General features: G+C 53.1%; 2 protein-coding genes across 2 annotated transcripts; both read right to left on the bottom strand.

Moving 5' to 3' along the window:
• Positions 1–5151: 5151 nt before the first annotated feature.
• LOC109171093 lies at positions 5152–6378 on the bottom strand. The gene has a single exon (XM_019320222.1). The coding sequence runs from the start codon at positions 6376–6378 to the stop codon at positions 5152–5154; it is 1227 nt and encodes a 408-aa protein (XP_019175767.1).
• A 2038-nt stretch (positions 6379–8416) lies between these two features.
• Positions 8417–9889, bottom strand: LOC109171091. Its single transcript, XM_019320221.1, has one exon. It carries the CDS (start codon positions 9887–9889, stop codon positions 8417–8419), a length of 1473 nt encoding a protein of 490 aa, XP_019175766.1.
• Between the last annotated feature and the right edge of the window lie 2351 nt (positions 9890–12240).

The following is a 12240-nucleotide window of genomic DNA, read 5'->3' as shown; positions in this document are numbered from 1 at the left end:
AACGCCTGAGCGGTGGACTCGCGGTGGCGTCCGCCGCGTCGCCGGTGACTCGTGGGCCGCCGGACGCTGGAGTCTCCGGTCTGGTCTTGGACACTCGCGGTGGAATCGCAAGTCGGCAAGTCTCCGGTCTGATTCGCACTTCGCAGAAACGATTAGGGACTTAGGGTTTTTATTTTTAGATATTAGTAATTATACTAACTAATATTAAATATTTAGAATTAAAAAAAATAATAATACTAGCGGGCTGGCGGGCTAGCCCGCTCCGCCAAGCCCGTGGGCTAGGCGGGGCGGGTAAAAAAGCCCGTTTTTAATACGGCATTCTAAACTACGAGCCCGGCCCGCCCTTTTGGCGGGACGGGGCGGGAAAGCCCGACGGGCTAAGCCCATTTTGACGGCTCTACTTCCTACCGCCGGTGTTTCCGCCCGCCATCTTGATCCCTCTGCTCCCCGCGGCATACGTGCTAAGATTTCTAAGGCCGAACTTGATTGTCTGGACAGTTGGTTGGGCCCAAATGTTGAAATTACCGTGCCCGGGGAGGACCGGACCATGACCGATCCCCCATCGGCCGATAAGGTGGCCGTGCATTATCACTCAATCCAGGCAGGCCTTCAGTTTCCCCCTCATCCTCTGGTCCAAACGTTCCTTGAATGCCATGGGATAGCGCCCTGTCAAATGACTCCGAATGGTTATCGCTTTATCACCTGTTTTATCACCCGGTGTCGAGAAGTCCAGGTAGCACCTTCCCTGTCTTTACTTCTACATGTTTTCAATGTGAGCCAGAGTGGGTCATCTTTCCTCCACCTTCAACCTGTCTCTAATCACCCCCTCGTGACCTCCCTACCCTCTCTTCCAAAAAATTGGAAAGAGAAGTTTGTATACCTTTGTTATCCCACTGGTGATTCTGGGCTGGGGTTTAGTAACGTGTGGGTGCAGCGCCCTCCTCTCTATACGCCCCGCGGATATTCGGCTCTGGATGATGACAGGACGCGACTGTGCGCTGATGGTCCCCATGATCACCGTAGGTACCACGAGCCATCTCGGCTCCACCAACTTAGCACCGGTCCGCCTCTAGCTACGTTTATATATATATATATATATATATATATATATATATATATATATATATATATATATATATATATATATATATATATATATATATATATCTTTTTTTTTTGGGACGTACATATCTGTTTTTTTTTTTTTTTTTTTTTTTTTTTTTTTTACGTACTGATGGTTGTATCCGCTGCAATGTTGCAAAAATCGCGCCTAGGTGTCATTGCGCCGCCGCGAGGAACGGCCTCCGCGGCCGGCTAGGCGGTCTAGGCAGCCGCCTAGACCGCCTAACCGACCGGTTCGGCGGTTCGGCGGTTTTTTTTTTTTTTTTTTTTTTTTGAAAATGTCGGAAAAGTTTCGGAAGGCATAACTTTTGACTCGGTTGGTCCACTAATTTCTCAAAAAAATGCTTCTTTAGCTCTTAATTTTAGTTTTTTATGTATTTAGATGGTTTAAACAATCATTTGAACACTTTTACAACCACTTTCGTAAATAATTTCTAAGAAATAACTATAGAAACCTTATGTTTTATTACTAAATTTTAAAAATTTTAAATTTTAAATTTTATTTTTAATTAAAAAAAATAAATAAATAATAAAAATAAAAATAAAAAATCGGCGCCTAGGCACCCCCTTGGCGCCTAGGGGGCGCCTAGCGTGTTTTGCAACATTGATCCGCTGTGCCCAGCTCCCGTGGAGAGTACTCCCCAAATGCTCAAGGCTTACCAGACTCGTAAGCGACGGTGGGCTCCTAGTTCGGAAGCCGTTTCTGGTGATGATGCTGCTGAGGATGACGATGACGGGGCATCGTCGGTGGGACTTATGGATGACCCTGTCACGGACGGGGTGGATTCCAACATACCATTTTTGCCTGCCCATTTCTCCCCCGTCACTCCTTTGCAAGCTGTGGACTCGCCTTCTCGTGGGCCCTCTCTAGCCGCACCGCAGGCTACGCCTGGCCCTACCAGTGAGTATGATGCTCGGGATCCTCTACCTGCTCGGATTTCGACCGGCCCGGGCCGCCCTCGTCTTCGTCCTTACGATCCTGATCATGCGGACTTCATTGTTCGTGGAGTGCGAGATATGGTACCAGCCCATCGACGCTTCTGGATTGATAGTACACCGATGGAGACCTTGAGTTCCCGCCAAGTTGGAGATTTCATGAACGTGAGTGGTCCCTCTCCTTTTTATTTTTATTTTTATTTTTATTTTTATTTTTTTTTATTTTTTAATGTGTGTATCCTGTGGTTCCCTACTGTATGCAGATGATTATGCAATCCATCGGGCTTCATCAGCACCTGCAGGAGGCCTCTCGAGAGTATGCCGAGTTAGAAAAGACACAACAGGGTTTGGAGCATACTCTCCGGGAAGAGGAGGAGGCTCATAGGCGCGTCATGAGAGAATTAAAAACCTTGAGGGAAGTGCACCAGACCCTGCAGCAAGAGCATCAGGCCTTGGGAGATAAGCAACAGGCCCTCTGGGAGGATCACCGGATTCTGGGGGAAAAGCACCAGGTCCTCCAGGAGGAACATAGAACTTTTGGAAAGGAGCATCAGGTCCTTCAGGAGAAACATAAATCTTTGGGGGAAGAGCACCAGGTCTTGCAGGGAGAACACAAAACTTTGCAGGAGGAACATAAAAGACAACGGCTAGATCATGACAAGGCCCTTGAGGGTTCCGTGGAGGACTGGCAAAGGACTGAAGATTTTGCGCGTGCTGCTAGTGAATATTCGTGCGCACGTATGCCTGGGCTAATCCGCTGGTGGTTGGGGCATTCGGATCGTTCTGGCGAAGGCATGGTCGAGGCCATGTTAGGGTGGCAGTCTGTGCAGGAGTACCAGGATTATACGGGCCCTCCACTGGTACAAGTCCTCCAAGAATGGGCCACTACCCCCGGGGGCAGGGCGGCCATGGGGCCGGTAGCGGAGGTGTGGTTGCGCGAGACGCTAGAAGGTCAAACCAGGTTGGTGCAGGAATGCAATGCGGCGTTTTACATGGGGCAACGAGATATGTAGGATAAGCTTTACGGGAAGCTGGAACGTCGATTTACCTCTTTCAGTATTGAAGGGTGGAAACTGCCAGGCGTCCTTCCTCTTCGACCTACTCGAGCTCGGGCCACTCCTTCGTCTACTACGCCCGCTGGCGGCGATGTGCTTATGACTCCCGAGGCGGCCCAACATGGTGTGACGTCGTCTGTTGCGGCTCCCTCGGAACCTGTGGCCGGATCTGGTATTGTCGGGAGTGTAGACCCTTTCGATCTTCATCTCACTATCAACTCAGGCTCTGGATTTTCCAGCTCGGCTGCTGCTTCTGCAGCCCCATAGTCTTTAGGCGTAGGTAGCGGTTTTTTTTTTTTTTTTTTTTTTTTTTTTTTTTTTTTGTAATTTCGAATATTTCGGCAACCTTAATAATCTAGTGGTAATCTAGTTTCGTTCCTTTTTTTTTTTTTTTTGCCATGCAATATGCCGCCAACTGCATGCGACTTGCTGGGGGCAAGTCCGCGCATGTGGGTTGCGATAACCCACATGCCCCATCCGCCGATTGCATGCGGCTTGCCGGGAGCAAGGCCGCGCATGTGGGTTGCGATAACCCACATGCCCCATCCGCCAACTGCATGCGGCTTGCCGGGGGCAAGTCCGCGCATGTGGGTTGCGATAACCCACATGCCCCATCCGCCGATTGCATGCGGCTTGCCGGGAGCAAGGCCGCGCATGTGGGTTGCGATAACCCACATGCCCCATCCGCCAACTGCATGCGGCTTGCCGGGGGCAAGTCCGCGCATGTGGGTTGCGATGACCCACATGGCCCTTCCGCCAACTGCATGCGGCTTGCCGGGGGCAAGTCCGCGCATGTGGGTTGCGATAACCCACATGCTCCATTCGCCAACTGCATGCGGCTTACCGGGGGCAAGTCCGCGCATGTGGGTTGCGATAACCCACATGCCCCATTCGCCAACTGCATGCGGCTTGCCGGGGGCAAGTCCGCGCATGTGGGTTGCGATAACCCACATGCCCCATCCGCCAACTGCATGCGGCTTACCGGGGGCAAGTCCGCACATGTGGGTTGCGATAACCCACATGCCCCATCCGCCAACTGCATGCGGCTTGCCGGGGGCAAGTCCGCGCATGTGGGTTACGATAACCCACATGCCCCATCCGCCAACTGCATGCGGCTTGCCGGGGGCAAGTCCGCGCATATGGGTTGCGATAACCCACATGCCCCATCCGCCAACTGCATGTGGCTTGCCAGGTGCAAGTCCGCGCATGTGGGTTTCGATAACCCACATGCCCCATCCGCCAGATGTTTGTAACACTCAATGCAATGTGTGAAAATCACGGATATTATTAACATGCGACACAATGTCGTCTACAAGGGAAATATAAGTCACTTACGATGCAACATACCACGGTAATGCCATGGGAGTCGCGTTATTTGTCATTCCTCGAGCTACTCTATTTACTGAAAGAACCTTCGCAGGTGGTGGGCGTTCCATACGCGGTCCACGGTCCTACCCTGCATTGTTTTGAGTTTGTAAGTGATTTTGTGCACAGACTCCGCCACTTCGTACGGCCCCTCCCAATTCTTGGCCAGCTTGCCTCCCTGAAGTGGTTTGCTGGCTTCTCGTCGTCGTAGGACTAGGTCGCCGACCTGGAAATTGCGGGGGCATGTCCTTGCGTCGTGGTAGCGTTTAATTGCTTGTTGATAAATAGCAATCTTTCGTCCGGCTTCCTCCCTCCTTTCCTGTAGGAAATTTAGTTCAACCCGCAAGTCCTCATCATTCCGGCCAGGTTGGAATCGGGTGCTCCTACTCGCGGGGGTTGTCACTTCTACTGGTATCCGTGCTTCGCACCCGTATGTGAGGGCGAACGGGGTATCTCCTGTTGCCTTTCGGGGGGTTGTTCTGTAGGCCCATAATATGGACGGTAGTTCCTCGTACCAGGTGGATCCTGTTGCTTCGACTCTTTTCTTAATTCCGTCGATGATGGTGCGATTGGCGTTCTCTACCTGACCGTTAGCTTGGGGATACGCCACGGCGACCTTGATATGCTCCACTCCGTAATAAGCGCAGAAATGAGCAAAATCTTGGTTGTCAAACTATTTGCCGTTGTCGGACACAATTTGCTGGGGTAACCCAAATCTCGTGAAGATATTTTTCCATACAAATTTTCGGCACTGGGTCCCTGTGATGGAAGCAAGGGGTTCTGCTTCTACCCACTTGGTGAAATAGTCTATGGCCACGATCAAGAACTTCAGGCCTCCCACCCTTTTGGGAAAAGGACCTGCCAAGTCGATGCCCCAGCGCGCGAATGGGATGGCTGAGGTGACCGGGGTGTAATAAGAGGCGGGCTTGCCGGGTAGAATCGCGAATTGCTGGCATGTAGGGCACTTCCTCACGTAGTCTTGGCAATCGGATCTAATGCGGGGCCAGTAATACCCTTGCAAGATAATTTTCCTGGCCAGGGTTTGGGCGCCCTGGTGTGCGGCGCACACTCCTTCGTGGACTTCCGCTATGACTTTGTCGGCTTCTGCTCTGGTTAAGCATCGGAGCATGGGCCTTCCAAAGGATAGTTTGAATAGTCTTCCTTCCACCATCCGGTAAGACGGGGCCATGGACACTATTTTCCGTGCTCTTTGGGGTTCGTGGGGCGCGAGACTTTGTTCCTTGTAACGGATCATCTCCTGCATCCATTCATCCGGGGATGGTATTACAGCTAGGACCTCATCCTTACCTATGCTGGGTGCATCGATGTCGATTGTCCGGGCTATCTTAGACACATAACTTAGGTGGTCTTCGACACCTTGAGCCACACGGGACAGAAGGTCTGCCTCGCCGTTGTCTGTCCTCGGAATTTGGGCTAGTTCCCACCGCTCTACGGATGCCAATAGTCTTTGGACTACATCTCGGTATTGCCGCATCCTGTCTTCCCGTGCTTCGAACTGATTGTTGACGTGGCCCACGACCAGTCGTGAGTCTGACCGAATCTTGAGGTTGCGTGCTTGCAGGGCCTGGGCCAACCTCAGGCCCCCGATCAATGCCTCATATTCAGCTTCGTTGTTGGAGAGAGGGAAGCAGAATCTAAGGGCTTGGTAGGCCCTGAATCCTTCCGGCGAGATGAGCACGACGCCCCCGCCACAACCCTTTTTACTTGAGGCGCCATCGGTATACATTTCCCACTCTCCTGCGCCTTCTTCAGTCTGTCCTTCCTGGCGCTCCGGGATGGTGCACTCCACGATGAAGTCAACGAGGGCTTGACCTTTGATAGCTGTGCGGGGGAGGTACTCGAGGCTATACTGGGGGAGTTCGACCGCCCACTTCACCATGCGGCCTGACGAGACTGGGCTTCTCAGGATGGTGCCCAGGGGCTGGTCTGTCAGGACGATTACGTGGTGTGCTTAGAAATAGTATACCAGTTTTCGGACCGTTCTCACGAGGGCGTATACTATTTTTTCAAGCGGGGTGTACCTGAGCTCGGCGTCATGCAGGGCCCTGCTAACGTAATAGATAGGTTTCTGGATGCCTGTTTCCTCTCTGAGTAGCACCGAGCTAATGGCCGCGGGTGCCACCCCCAGGTATACATACAATGTCTCCCTTCTCTCCGGTTTGGAAAGGACTGGTGCCGCGGACAAATATGCCTTAAACTGATCGAAGGCCTCCTGGCATTCCGGGGTCCAGGTGAAGCCACTCCTTTGCTTCATGATCTGGAAGAATGGGAGGAACTTCTCCGCAAGCTTGGACATGAATCTGTTCAAGGCGGCCAGCCGGCCGTTGAGTCTCTGGACATCTTTTATCGATGTGGAGGGTTGCATCTTGAGAATGTTCTGTGCCTTTTCGGGGTTGACCTCTATCCCCCGGTGAGTAACCATGAACCCTAGGAATTTTCCCCCCGTCACCGCGAACACGCATTTCTTCGGGTTCAGGCGTAGGTTCTTCTGCATCATAATCTCAAAGCACTGGGTCAGATACGCTGGGTGGGTACCGGCATCCTTGCTTTTGACCAGCATATCGTCCACGTATGCCTCCATTATGTTTCCCAGGAGGTCCTTGAATATTTCTGCTACCATGCGGGTAAATGTGGCCCCGGAATTTTTTAAACCGAACGCCATGACCCGATAACAATATATCCCATCCGGGGTCACGAACGCTGTTTTCTCTTCGTCTTCTTCTGCCATGAAGATCTGGTGGTATCCTTTGAACGCATCCATAAAACTCAGCAGTTCACATCCCGATGTCTCGTCTACCAATTGATCCGTATGGGGCAAAGGGAAAGGATCTTGGGGGCATGCCTTGTTTAGATCCATGTAGTCCACGCACATGCGCCATGTGGGCGGCTTTGGGGCTAGGACCACATTGGCCAGCCACGCCGGATACATTGCCTTCCGTATATGTCTTATCGCTAGGAGCGTGTCTACCTCTGTCTTCACGAATGCCCTCCTCTCAACCGACAAGTGTCGTCTCTTCTGCTTAACGGGTTTAAAACTGGGATCTACTGCCAGTCTGTGCGATATGATGGAGCGATCGATCCCAGGCATGTCTTCGGGACCCCACGCGAATATCATCGAGTATTCGCGCAAAACGGCAATGACCTGTTCCCGCAGTCCCGGGGCAAGGCCCTTGCCTATCCTGACGCACTTGTCTGGTCGACTAGGGTCCAGGGGGATCTCCTCTAACTCCACGGCTGGCTCGGGCCCCACCTTTTTCTCCCTCTCGGCCTCCTTCTCCACTGTATGGACAAGTAATTCTTCCGTCAGCATTCCCTCACATGCCGTCTCATAGCACTTCTGGGCGAGATGCTGATCACCCCGTACCGTCCCCACCCCCTTGGGTAGAGCCGTCGAAACGGTCTCGTGGGGCGGGACGGGCCAAAACACACCAAAGCCCGTCCTCGTAGCGGGACGGACTAAAAAGCCCGCCTCTTAGCGGGCTTGGAATGTGGCCGGCCTGCCCCGCCATACCAAAGCCCGCTGGCGGGGCAGGCTAGCCGCCAATCAATTTTTTCACTGTGTTAATTTAAAAAAAAATCATTGTACAATATCCTTAAAAAAAAAAAAAGAATCACTGTATAGACGTACAGTAACACTACCTAGTATTGTATTCCTCTATAATCCTATAAGTTATAACACACTAACACAATTACACAAACCAAAATAACATATATTAAATGCTAAATATATATACAAAATATATATGTATTAGCAAGTCGTGGGCTAAACCCATGACCCGCCCCGCCTGGACCCGTGACCCAGGCGGGACGGGCTAAAAAGCCCGCCTCCTGGCGGATCAAAATTTGAAGAACCTGTCCCCTACCTACGGCGGTACGGGACGGGTCGACCCGGCGGGTAAAATCCATTTTTGACGGCTCTACCCTTGGGGGGTATGAAATTTCAAACCTAAATGCTCCATCGAAATAAGTCCGCCCAACGCTGCCAGCCCAGGCCTCCCTAAGATGAGGTTATGGGCGCATACTATCCTCACTACGAGGAACTCCATGTCCACTTTTTTCACATGCGGGGGATTGCCAACTTCCACGGGGAGCACTATCGACCCTTCCGTCTCTATGGTGTCCCCAGTGAAACCAGCCATTGGCGTCCTCACCGGTCGGAGCTGGTCCTCGCTCAGTCCTAGCTTCATGAACACGTCGTGATACATCACGTTGACACTGCTGCCTGTATCCGCGAGCACGCACTTGACGCAGAACCCGTTGACCACCATGGCTACCACGAGTGCATCCTTCGGGGTAGTCTCCCGTGCTTGCAGGTCATTGTCTGAAAACCAAATCGGTTCCCGGCGGGGCCTTTTCAACTGGGGGTGTTCATCCACCGCACCTACATAACAGCCACCATCTACCTTCGAGGCCCCTCCTCCAAAGATGACATTGATCACTGGGCGCCTCCCCGGGCCTTCCCCGGAGTCAGTCGATTTTTCCTTAGCCTCCCCTGCAGGCCCAACCGTCGGGCGTTTAGTGTTCCTCGCAGCCAGCCGCTCCCAGTCTATGAAATTTGTTAACTTCCCTGCTTGTATGAGGAACTCTATCTCTTTTCTCCATGCCTGACAATCGTTGGTGGCGTGGCCGTAGCGGCGGTGAAATTTGCAATATCTCGTGGTGTCTGCACCCAGCGGGATCGGGTTGGGACCAAATGTTTTCACCAATTGACACTCCTCTGCATAGGCTAAGATATCGCTAGGTGGGGCGATAAGTGGGGTGAAAGGTGCGATCCGCGGGGCCGGTCGTGCTGCCGGGGGTGCTGACGTGGTTGCCCGCGCCGGGGCAGGCGCTGGCGGCGCCCACGGCGGGGGGGCTCGTGAACCCGCCGCGGGCCTTCCCCTCCCCCCGGGACTAACCTTCCTATCCTCCAGACTCTCCCGCGAGTAATTAGCTCCCTTCTTAAGACGTGGCGGTTCCTCGAGCCGTAGCTTCTTGCTGCTGCTGTGCTCTTCTATACGCTTCATGCGATTGGCTTCTTCAGCTTCGGCATACCGGTCTGCCTTCATCATCAAGGCTGCGTACGAGCCGGGGGCCTTTCGGCGGAGGCTCTTGTACAGTTCCCCAGCACGGAGAGCTGCAATGAACATGACCATTGCAGACCGGTCGTCCATGTCCTCCACTTCGGCTTCCTCCTTCCTCCACCGCGTGAGGAACTGGGTGAGGGTTTCATCCTCCCCTTGCTTAATGCTAGCGAGATGCGTGAAGTGCTTCTTGCGCCTCCTCCCCCTCAGGAAATGGGTAATGAACTTGGTGGCCAGGTCTTGGAACGAGCCTAGCGAACCGCCTTTCAGGTTCGTGAACCATCGCTGCGCTCCCCCTGACAGCATAGAGAAGAACGCGCGACACATCAGGGCGTCTGACGACCCATGAGCATCATAGCCGCCTGATATGTCAGGACGTGCTCCTGGGGATCACCTGTACCGTCATACCTCTTCATGTCAGGGGCTTTAAGGTTGGGGGGAAGAGGTTCGTTCATGATGTTGGGGGTGAAGGGCGGAGTGAGAGAGATCCGGGGGATCACGATGTGAGCGCCATGTTCCTTCCACCGCACCAACTCATCTATCTTGGTGTTAATCGCGTCCAGCCACTCCGCCGGGGGCTGGCTCGGGTCGCTGGCCCCGGGGGTCGATACGCGCTTTCGCCTTCGGCTTCCTCCAATCCGACCTCGCGGGCGTCAGCTCTTCGCGACCCTCGGCCACGTGGTACCACTATCGGGCCTACCGGGGGCTGTTCAGAGTGAATCACGTTGGCTCTCTCGCCATCCCCGCGTCTCCCGTCCTCGGCGCAAACCGAGGCGGGTGCTTCCTCCGACACCTCGCGGTCGGTGTTCCGCCCCTCTCCGCTGCGCGGGGGGTTAGGCGGGCGCTCTCCTGATGGGTTGACCATCTCGGCGTACCTCGGAATTCTGTTTAGAGTGGTAGAGACTACAAACACGGGCTAATCGTAGCGTATCCCCACAGACAGTGCCAATGATGGTTTTATTGGAACCGGGTCCACCATAAACCGGGTACAGGAGTACAGAACGGGGGTAGGGCGCTAGGCCCAACATGATACGTATAGAAGCCCGAGGTACAGGCCCAAGAACAGCGACCCAAATACAAAGAACAAGGCCCACAGGATGGGCTATTGCTAACTACGATATTGACAGGAATCGAACCCAGGTGACTGGATTGAGAGTATGAGACCAAGACCACTAGACTAGTGTGCCTGTCGTGTCTGAGTTGTCCCCTTGCTAGAGATCCAAGGCCCCTATTTATAGCAAGCCCCCCTCCTCCTCATGCGTCCACGTGTCCCATGCAATCCATCCCCACTTCCCCACTCTGCTTGCTTCTCGCCATTTACATCACGCTCTCCGTCTTTCTCGGCCCCTATTGCCTTTGTCATCTTACTCACACCAACCCCGACTCACCATGCTCGGCGAACCCACCCCCCCTGCATGCGGATGCCGCCCGAGACCAACACCCCGGGACGCTGGGACCGCGGTCGCACAGGACCGCGCGCCGGATGCCCCGAGTGCGCCACGGCCAACTGGCCATGGCCCCAGCGCGCCGGGCGCCAAGGCCACACTGGCCCGCGCTCCGGGCACGCTGGTCGCGCCGTGGCCGACTGGGGCCAGCGCCCCGGTCGGCGTCGCTATCTGGGGCCGGTTGTGGCTCCAGCACACGCTGGGCGCCGAGGCCACGCTGGCCCGCGCCCAGGGCGCGCTGGCCGTGCCACTGCCGACCAGGGCCAGCGCTCCGGGCGGTGTCGCTGTTCAGCCACCAGCGCCGGCCCCCGCCTGGGGCTGGCTGCGACCCCCCGCGCGCCGGGCTCCAAGGCCGCTCTGGCCCGCGCGCTGGCGCGTCGTGGCCGGCCGGGGCCAGTGCCCCGGTCGAAGTCCCGGTCTGGCCACCGGCGCCGAGTGGTGCCAGCGGCCCCTCCCGGCCTTCGGCCCAAATTTGTCGCCGAGTGGTTTTTTCTATTGTTTTCTGTCTATTCTAGTGTCCGCTAGCAGACTGTCATCTTCATCAATATCGCCATAACCCGATATTGGCCATTTTAACAACAGAAAGTAATTATCTGCTCAAAAGAGTTTGTTGTGTATATAGACAACAACGTCGAAAATGTGCTCGCAGTTATAGAGCTCCACATTATATGTTCTGCTTCGTCTGCTTGTACAGACTAATCTCTCTATCTCTTTAGCTCCCAATCAGTCTCACTCTACTTGTGTGTTAGTGTGTATATATGTTTATATTGCATTTTAGTGTGCCAGTAGAAACAAAAAGATGTCTATGCAAAGTTATTTAATTTGTTCTCCGTTTAGAATTTTATTTTAAAGAAATGTGCTTTAAGAAAAGAATATAATGGAACTTTAATTTAATTGATGATAGATTTAGATCTGCACATATGTATTTGTTTCCTCTCTCCTTCCTGCCCCCACCCTTTAATTATTTAATGTGTGATATTGTTTTGATCAGAGAGTTAAGGTATAATGCAGATAGATAGGGTTGCATTTTTCTATATACAAACATTTGTGTGATATTGTTGCATTTTTTTATTTAATATGTGATACCAAACAAAAAGATAGATACTCTACTTTTGTGTTTGTGTGTATATATGTTTCTATTGCATTTTTTTCTGTTTATTTATCATGTGGTCAGTTGTGGATATGTAAGTTTGGTATATTGATTATCTGATGTCTTTTCGGTTTTCGTTGTCA

This window comes from Ipomoea nil, unplaced genomic scaffold, assembly GCF_001879475.1.
Source record: "Ipomoea nil cultivar Tokyo-kokei standard unplaced genomic scaffold, Asagao_1.1 scaffold3394, whole genome shotgun sequence".
In the NCBI taxonomy this organism is placed as follows: domain Eukaryota; kingdom Viridiplantae; phylum Streptophyta; class Magnoliopsida; order Solanales; family Convolvulaceae; genus Ipomoea; species Ipomoea nil.
This window is presented reverse-complemented; position numbering and strand designations above follow the sequence as displayed.